General features: G+C 51.7%; 1 protein-coding gene across 1 annotated transcript in view; it reads right to left on the bottom strand.

Annotated features, from left to right (window-relative positions):
- Positions 1-3,022: 3,022 nt before the first annotated feature.
- TRAM2 (translocation associated membrane protein 2) overlaps positions 3,023-9,243 on the bottom strand; it is a 12,735-nt gene continuing 6,514 nt past the window's right edge. The window contains 4 exon segments of the mRNA XM_026845999.1: positions 3,023-5,971; positions 6,217-6,386; positions 7,665-7,823; positions 7,960-8,064. Of these exon segments, the coding sequence (XP_026701800.1) occupies positions 5,898-5,971; positions 6,217-6,386; positions 7,665-7,823; positions 7,960-8,064 (508 nt within the window). The 3' untranslated portion in view covers positions 3,023-5,897.

Here is a 9,243-nt window from a genome sequence, read left to right as displayed (position 1 = left end):
AGCCTGGAGTGATAAGTCACTCTAGAGTTCTCTTACAGAGTCAAAAGGGGGCTTTCACCTTCAAGCAGCAAAGACTGTCAGTTTAAATTGTTATTTGCATTGCAAGAAGATCTAAGAGCCCTGCCATGGACCATGATAAACTCACACCTGCTAGTCTGAACATAAGCAATGTTAACATACACATGACTGCTGTAACAGGGTTAATAAATTTGCTTGAAATCGAAGTATCTCAGTGGCTGGAATAGCAAAGGATTAAAGTGAGGGGGAAAGAAAAACCAACACAAAGTGTGTTTCTGGGTTTATTTGAAATGGAGTGGTGAGTTTAGCTCTCACGTTATCTATAGAAATAGCAGGGGTCTGTACACAAATCTGCTGACAGCAGCTTTGCATTTTTTAACAAAAGGTTGGGAGAATGTTTTTAGGAGTGAGATACTATCTAAACCCATCTTATGCAACCTGTCCTCTTACCAGACAGGTCCAATGAAAAGGGAAAACTAGCAGGTGGCATAACAATAGAGTTATGATAGCTGTGCTCCACTTAAGAGTCACATTGGTCATCTCTCCGTGACGGTAAACGTGGCAGGGACCTTCTCACCCCAGATCACACCTGCCAGGTATTGCCATTGAGCACGTATGAAAGGCAGCTACCACGCACACAGTAGAGAATAAAGCTCTGCAACAAAATGCTTATTTAAATCAGCTTTTGTGATGTGGATTCCCACTTCCCCTCAGACAGCTGAGAGTCTCCACATGACAGCTCCCTCCTGTCTCCCCTTGTTCAGAAAGGTCATCGCTCTTCCCTTCTGGGCCTGTTTTGTGCTGCTGCTCCCTCTGACCGAGAATCACCTTGGTTTTCAAAGCATGGCTTGGTGTGGCATGAGGTGCCTTTCAAGCAGCAGCTGACAAAGGCTGACTTCTAACAGCCAACCTAATCAGCTTTTCTAGAGACCAAGAACTTACAGATGAAATTACTGGAGCTGTAGGCTGTAGAAAAGAAAGTCAGAAACTGTTTGCTGCACATGCTACGAAACTGTAACCTAATACTCAGCCAAATCGTGTAGCATGCCCGGGGCCAGCTGCAGAAAGTATACAATTTAGCTCACCATAAAGTATGCACCTCAACCACATCAGATAAATCATATCCTACAAATGCCCTTATCCTCCACGCCCAGGGATGAAGGCAGCCAGAGATAACTAACCCAGAAGCAGCTGCCCATGCTGTAGTCATGGGAAATGTGAGAAGATGAAGCCCAGCTGTGGGGGATACGAGGACACAAGATGCTGCACCGAAGGGAACAGACTGGTCTGGCATGGCAGGAGAGACGTGCAACCCACGGCAGCCTGCTTTTGCAACGCATACAGCTCAGCAGAGTGATAAAGCATCAGCGGACAGCAGCAGTGGAAGAATCTATGCCTTTTATTTATTTATTTCAGAAAAATAGTTTTGTTGAGTTTATCACAAAAGTCATTTAACAACAAACAACAACAAACAAAATCCATACAAAAATTTAAGTGACAGGAAGAATGAAACAAACAGGATAAAATATCAGAGACTGTTACTTCCCCCTACCCCCTCCAAAATTAGGCAATTTGCACTAAAGCTTAAATATGGAAGAACAGAAATTTTCCTCGAGTTCCTTTGCTAAAGTTTGGTTCATTGAGTTCAACATATTCAAAGAAAAACTACGTGCCTCTACCTGGCTTTTACAACAGCCACTCTTCCTTGATGCCAGCAAAACCCCACAGACAGCCCCGAGGCGAAGTAACATGCTTCACTGTTTTAAGTACAAAACCTACCAAACAAACCATCTACTACACACTCACGAAGTTCACCGGAAGGCTGTAAATCAAACCCCATAAACTCCATCTACTGTTGATGCAAGTCGGGGTCCATCTACCAAGATTTCATCTAAGGCAAGAGACTGAGGCTGCCATAAACAAACCCCCGTGCACTGCAGCAAAGTCAGGGTAGCTACAGGCTTCAAGAGTCTCTTGGAGGCAAAGGGGGGGCATCGTTCTTCCCTCCAGCCAGGAAGCCTACCAAAAATACATTTTAAAATGGTGAGTTAAGGGTAAAGGGACCTACAGGGGAACTGGAACTTGTCTTCTTTACTACTAACCCAAACATGATGAGCAAGAAGAAAGAATCCTAAACAAAAAACAACAACACAACTGTAATGCCCCATAAGAGTCACTCAAAAATTACATGTGAAATGCTACATCTGTTCTTCCTCCAGCCCTTTCTCTTCCCAAGCCCATTCCCCAGCTGTCTAAGACAAAAAAGAGAGAACTACTGCTGGTATTTCACAGCTCTTGTAGGCTAGGGCAGGAAAACACTACACTTCACACCAAAACCCACAAGACTCAATTCCTGACCTTCTTAGGTTGGATAACGGACACAGACTACAAAAGCAGCCTCAAGCCCACAGGAAGGGTGCAAGCAATAGCATTACACTGAAAGCAAAGACTTGCAGTTTTGCATAGTCTCTAAATACCTTCTGCACTGTGGTGGACAAAAGCTCCTGTCTGGGGTTGGGCCTTTTTTGCAGAAGTCACGGGGCTTGACAAGATGGGGCGTGAGAAGAGCATCGACTCAAGAAAAGTGAGCTCTCAGCATCTTTGTACGCAGAGTGGTCAAGGAAAGACTGACCACTAAAGGGCTTGCAATGAAAATACTCCGTTTGGGAAAAAAAAAAAAAAAGCTCTTTGGGCTGAAGAGAAGGCTCGGTCTGCTGAGAAATGGCACAGACATAGAAGCAATTACTGCAGGTTTGCAGCCAAGGGATAGTGCTCGCACTAGAAGACAGAGACAGAAGCAGCCTGTGGCAGTCCCTCCAATGGAGAGTGGATTGGAAACCTCTGGGATAACAGCGCATATTGCCTTACAGCAAAGGCTCAGCTCAAAAAAACACCAAACAAACCTGCCACGTTTGGGTATAACAGGAGAAGGATGGGGATTTCTGAGGACTAAATACATGGGAGGGCAAAAAAAGCCCCATCATCTATAGGTTTAAAAAAAAAAAAAAAAAAAAGCACATGAAAATGCTTCCAAAACAAACTGTCCCTTTTACTGGTAGCTTTATCAAAAAAAGAAAACAAAACCCACATAAATGTAGCATATGTTGTACGTACACTGTAGAGGGAGGGTGTCCAGCTATTGATATAGTACACAGACCAAGTGTACGAGAGACTACGTGGCAACATAAGGCACTTGGGATACAAAGCATGAACAGCTACTGTATGGAAACACAGGATTGTGCAAGTGGAAATGCTGCCTGAAGTGAAGCAGGCAGGAGGAGGAATCATTCAGCAGCCGTTTTTTGAGGGGACTGTATGTGTCACCTGTTAACAGAGTCAATGCCTCAGCTGCTGCGAGGCACCGGCTTTGCAGAAAGGTTCGGGCTGAGGCTCTGCAGATGCCGGCCAGCGGTTGCTCTCGGAGGGCACGTGGCAGTGGATGGCTGGGGATGGGAAGAGGCAGCAGAAAGGAAAAACCTCTCACACTAGACCTTTTCCACGTCCTCCCTAAAATAAAGCTCTTTTCCTGCTCTAGTCACGTTGCGCTGCGGTCACTATTGCTGCCTCTGAGCCAAATGTGTTTTATCTACCCGAGAAGGGCTACGAGGAGCAATTGCAAGATACCACCAAGGGCTCTGCTCTGAAATTTCCTTCCTCGGTTCCCCTGAAAAAGGGGGGATGCCTCTCCTGCCAGTATCTCTCATTTGACACTCAGACATCATGGGGATGGAGAACAAATGGAATTTTAGTAACTGTCCTCATGTCCCTGCACATTTTCTCCCTCCGGTGCCCAGCGTTAGCTGGGGCTCAACAAGGAAAGAAGGAAAGGTCAAAAGACACCTACAGGAGGATAAAAACGCGACCCAACTCAAAGAGGGGCAGAAAATCAACTGTCACTCGTTCCCCAAAACACGAATGATGCGAAGGACGACTGTGCCAGCCTCAAGCTAGAATTGCACTCGGAGAGAGCCAGAGTTCAGCTACCCAAAGGGCTGCGCAAGGGGCACGCTACAGATCACGTGCCTCCCTCACCTGCAAGGAAGGTGGACCTCGATCCTGGCTTGCACATCGAAGAGCACTGCAGCTTCCCCCAAGCCTGTGCCCTCTCTTCTCCTCCAGCCGAGGGAGTGCACCGCCCGCCTGCTCCTGCTGCGGCGAAGCAGAACTAAAGCTACAGCTGGCTTTGCTGCACAAGAGGCACCAACAGCAAAGCCCAGCTACAGAAACTGCCCCAGAGGAGAGCTGGGGGCTGAGAGGTGCCCGTCTACTGAACGCCTACCAAATCTAGACTGGGGCATGGCAGCCCGAAGCAGCTCAGCGAGCTGGCACTGACCCACAAAACCCTGGGCAGGAGATGCTGCTCCCCAGCAAAGAGGCAGCAGGGGATTGAGCCGGTGGGATCTGGAGTTCCCACGAATCTCCTGCCAGCATATACGGGCAGCAGCGGGCAGAAGCAAGAGGGAAAGTGGTCTGCAGCAACAGATAGCCTCTGAGGTAGATTTGAGACAACTCCATCTGCCAACAGCTACGCGTCACAGGTCAGGCTTTTCCTAATATGCAAGCTGCTCCTTGCAGCCCTGGCTTCCTTCCCCTTCCCTGTCATCTCATTCACAGCTCAGAAAGGGATGAAGGGGCTAGGTTTTTTGGAAGAAACCCTGCATTTGATAGCACCTTGGGTGGATACAAGCTCTGTATCCTTTGGAAACAAAAGAGTGAAGCTGGTGGCTGCCGATGGCACAGCTGGACTGGTACAGTAGGGTTAAGGAAGGCTAAGGTGACAGCATGAGAAGCACAGTCCCACTGATGCAAAAACCGTTTGCAGCAGCCAGTTTGTCATCTAGATGTGGTCATGAGCCATGAGAACACCAGGTCCACGAGGCACACACAAGCTGGCAAAGGACCTGGGCTAACAGGCGCCAGGCCAGCACTCAGAGCGGGGCAGGACCCAAGGTTTCACATGGACCTGAGGATGCTGCTGCCCCACAACAAGGCACTGTGAGCTGCAGAGCCCCGAGCTGAGCTCTTGGGGCTGGGAGGTCCAGAACAACTACGGGCTAGCTCACCTCCTGCAGGCAGGAGGGTGTGAGGGGCCCAGCTGTACCAGAAGAGCTGGGGCAAGCAAAGGCTAGGAGGTGGGTCCTATATGAAGAGAGAAACTCTCTCCCTTCTCTGCTGCCCAGTTCTCCAAAATTAGCTCAAAACCAGGTGTCAGAAAACCCCCACTTAACCAGAGGTCCACCATGAGGCAAGACACAGCTGAGACTCCTCTCTCAGACCCTGGTCTCTATTTGCAGCACCACCATCTCGTGGTACTTGCCAAGCACTGGCCAGACGTGCCCCAGGAGAGGCAACCCTTGCCTGAGAGCACCCCTAAGCCTCAGGATCACAGAGCCCCAGCGCATTTGCCCAGGAGCCTGTTCCCACAACAGACACATGGTGCCTTCAAGCTGCTGTGGCCCTGACCCCGGGGCTGAGGGAAGCACCACAGAGAGAGGGGAGAAATCTGCTGTAGAAGAAAAAAAGGATTGTTCGGAACCATCTATGATGCATTTGTAACAAGAATCAAAAATAACCAAACACTAAAATAGAAAAGGAAAAAAATTGCACACTGATTTACGATGAAACAGAGGAAGGCAAAACCAGGAGGGTTGGAAAAGGCTCCTACGAGGGCAAGGGAGAAGGGAAAGGGACCTTTTTGGTTTTATTGCAAATGGTTCAAGAGAGCAAGAAAGGAAGGGAGGAGAGCGAGAGACACCTTGGGAAGATGACCAGTTTCCAAGCCTTTCAAGACGATGCTCGATGCTTGTGAGGACCAGGAGGAGGGGCTGCTTCTTAGTCCCGGTATCTCACCCTCCTCCCCAAGAGCCAAGCCTTTGCTTCTATGGTGATTTCAGCTTCTTGGTTCGCGGCGAGGTGCCGTTCTCCGCTTTCACCACTCCGTTTTCATGATAACCTGGGGATGGAGAGTGAAAACTTGGTCCCTTGCACAGGTCAAAACCTTAACCCTCACAGGGCTGGCCCATAGATACGGGGAAAGCCGCCAGCAGGGCACAACCCTGCTGGGGAGCCCTGGGCTCTGCACACAGCAGGAGGCACCACCGCAGTGCTGCCAGCACGGGCAGCGGCCTGCTGAGGGGATGCTGAACCACTGATGCCTCCCATGGTGCCACCCCATGATACACCAGTCCCAGCACTCACCCGAGTCCCTCTTGAGTGGCTTGGCTTGCTGCTTGGTGCCGGCGGTGGCAGCGGCTCGCTTCCGACTGCTCTGCTCGTTCCAGTACTCCCGCCAGCGCCGCAGCTGGAAGTGGATGAAGCGCCACATCACCGAGGCCTGGAAGAGGCACACCAACAGCAGCACACTCATTCTGGCAGGGGTGGAGAAGAGGCAGGCTGAGAACAGAGGAGCGAGGCCACCACCAGCCCCCAGCCTTCCCCCGACACCGGGGCTGGTGGCTGAGGTCCCCCTGGGTGGCTGCACCGAGCACTGGAGGCAGGTGCCGTCCCTCCAGCCACCATCTCTTCTTTCTACCACCTCCTGGGCTCAGGGCAGCCATTTCCCTTTCCCTCCCCACCATAAAGCTCTCAAGCGCTCAGGGCGTTGCTGACTCTTAAGACTTTAGAGCAGGAATGGATAAAGAGGGTCACAGAATCATCAAGGTTGGAAAAGCCCTTGAAGCTCCTCCAGTCCCACCATGACCCTCACCCTGACCGTTCCCAACTCCACCAGATCCCTCAGCACTGGCTCAACCCGACTCTTCAACCCCTCCAGGGATCCCGGGGACTCCCCCCCTGCCCTGGGCAGCCCATTCCAACGCCCAACAGCCCCTTCTGCACAGAAATCCTTCCTCAGAGCCAGCCTGACCCTGCCCTGGGCAGCTTGAGGCCATTCCCTCTTGTCCTATCGCTTGTTCCTTGGTTCAAGAGACTCATCCCCCCTCTCTGCACCCTCCTGTCAGGGAGCTGTAGAGGGTGATGAGGTATCCCCTCAGCCTCCTCCAGGCTAAACCCACCCAGTTCCCTCAGCCGCTCCTCGGAAGATCATCTCAACCAGCACTGGCCAAACTGAAGTCTGCACGGTCCCCAGCTGCTCTGTACAACTGAAAAGTGGATGTGGTTGGAAGGGAGCTAAGAAAGTCCCCCAAATCCTCAGGTATGCCAGCAGTCCATGGTGTCAAAAGGCTTGGGAATGACCAGGCACCTGCCCTAGCAACTTCTGAACTGAACCCACAGCTGCAGTATGAGCGAGAAAGGCTCCCTGTCTCGACAGACAGCCTGCAAGGCATGGGTAACCCATCCCATCCTCTGCATCCCACATCAAAACATGTCCAAGCAGAAGGGAAAATGCCTTTTCATTGACCACATCCACGTAAGTGCAATTACAGGTGCAGAAATGAAAGCCTGCAAGCCTTTCTCTATGATAGGCTTGTGCTTTATAAATTTCTTCACTTGACGAACAACTTATTTGCTGGCTTTTCGCCTCTGTTGTGGCTCCACAGCCTTTAACTGTTTCTTGGTCCCTCCACACCCTCCCAGCTCACTAGGACCTTCCCTAAAGGAAACCTAGATCAGATTCCCACTGGCATTTCCACACTCAACACCTTGGGATAACACAACAAGGGAAGATGCAGTAGGGACATTCCTACCTGAAGAGGATATTGTTGAAGAGAAAGCTAAAGAAGTTCCCCCTCTCTGGGTCGAGGGCCTGGTTCTCCACCCGCGGCAGCCCGAAGCCCATGACCAGGATGTACAAGGTGAGGGTGAAGAGCCTGGTGACCACGAACACGACAGCCCAGACATTAAACCTGCAGGAAGGCAAGAAGTGGTGTCGGCAGGAGCAGCCTCCAGCTCTGAGCTGGAAGGGGAGAGCAAGGCCCCTGTCACGCAGACAGCTCTCCTGGGTACCAGAGGATGGAAGGCATGGCCAGCCTGCCTGCTTACAGCTTCTCGTTGTTCTCATCCGTGAAGTAGACCAGCCGGGCCATGTGGAAGAAGAATTCGGCCAAGTACTGCAACAGCAGGAGGATCAGCCCCAAGCGGGTTAAGCTAGGAGGGAAGAGAAGGGAAAATAGATCACTAGGCTGGTCAAGCTTCACAGAATCACAGAATCATCAAGGTTGGAAAAGACCTTGAAGATCATCCAGTCCTCCAACTATTAACCTCACCCTGACCGTTCCTAACTCCCCCAGATCCCTCAGCGCTGGGTCAACTTGACTCTTCAACCCCTCCAGGGATGGGGACTCCCCCCCTGCCCTGGGCAGCCCATTTCAATGCCCCAAAACCCCTTCTGGAAAGAAATCCTTCCTCAGAGCCAGCCTGACCCTGCCCTGGGCAGCTTGAGGCCATTCCCTCGGGGCCTGGCGCTGGGGCCTTGGCTCCAGAGACTCATCCCCCCTCTCTGCCCCCTCCTGGCAGGGAGTTGCCGAGGGCCAGGAGGTCTCCCCTCAGCCTCCTCTTCTCCAGACTGAACACCCCCAGTTCCCCCAGCCGCTCCCCAGCAGACCTGTGCTCCAGACCCTGCCCCAGCTCCGTTGCCCTTCTCTGGACACACTCGAGTCATTCAATGGCCTTTCTGGGGTGAGGGGCCCAAAACTGAACCCAGGAATCGAGGGGCGGCCTCCCCAGTGCCGAGTACAGGGGCAAGATCCCTTCCCTGTCCCTTCTGGCCACGCTGTTGCTGATACAACCCAGGATACCATCAGCCTGCTCCTTCATATCCAACAACAGCACCTCCCCTGCCATCCCTGAGCTGCAGCAAGCACCAGCCCAAAGCCGAACCTCCCTGCAGCAGCTGGGGTAGGATTGCAATGGGGGAAATCCCTGTCCCCAAAACATCAAAACAGCCCAAACCAGTAGCAGAGCTGGGATGGGTTTGACAAAAAGCCCTCACTGCTGGCATCACTGCTCTGTGCACACACTCAGAGGAAGGATAAGAGCTTGCCTGCCTATGCCGTGCTGGGAGAGCACCCCAGGGCGCTCCCCGCACCCAGGGGAGATGCACCTGTCAGCCTGTGTTTTGGGTCCCTGGTTAACATTTGCTTTGCAACACCCTGTGAACAGAAACCGCCGCCTGTGCACTCGTGTAACAACACTCAACTCCTTCAGAATCAGCTCTGTGGGTCTGTGAAAACTATTTGACTGACAGCCTGCAGTCAGGAAGTCAACTTCCATACCACCTGCTTTTTAAACACTTGCCTTTATTCCCTTTAAGGCCCCTCCCCCCCC

Source organism: Athene cunicularia (genome assembly GCF_003259725.1).
Source record: "Athene cunicularia isolate RWA chromosome 3 unlocalized genomic scaffold, athCun1 chr3_part1, whole genome shotgun sequence".
Lineage (NCBI taxonomy): Eukaryota > Metazoa > Chordata > Aves > Strigiformes > Strigidae > Athene > Athene cunicularia.
Note: the sequence above shows the minus strand (reverse complement) of the source record. Positions and strands in the feature narration are given on the sequence as shown.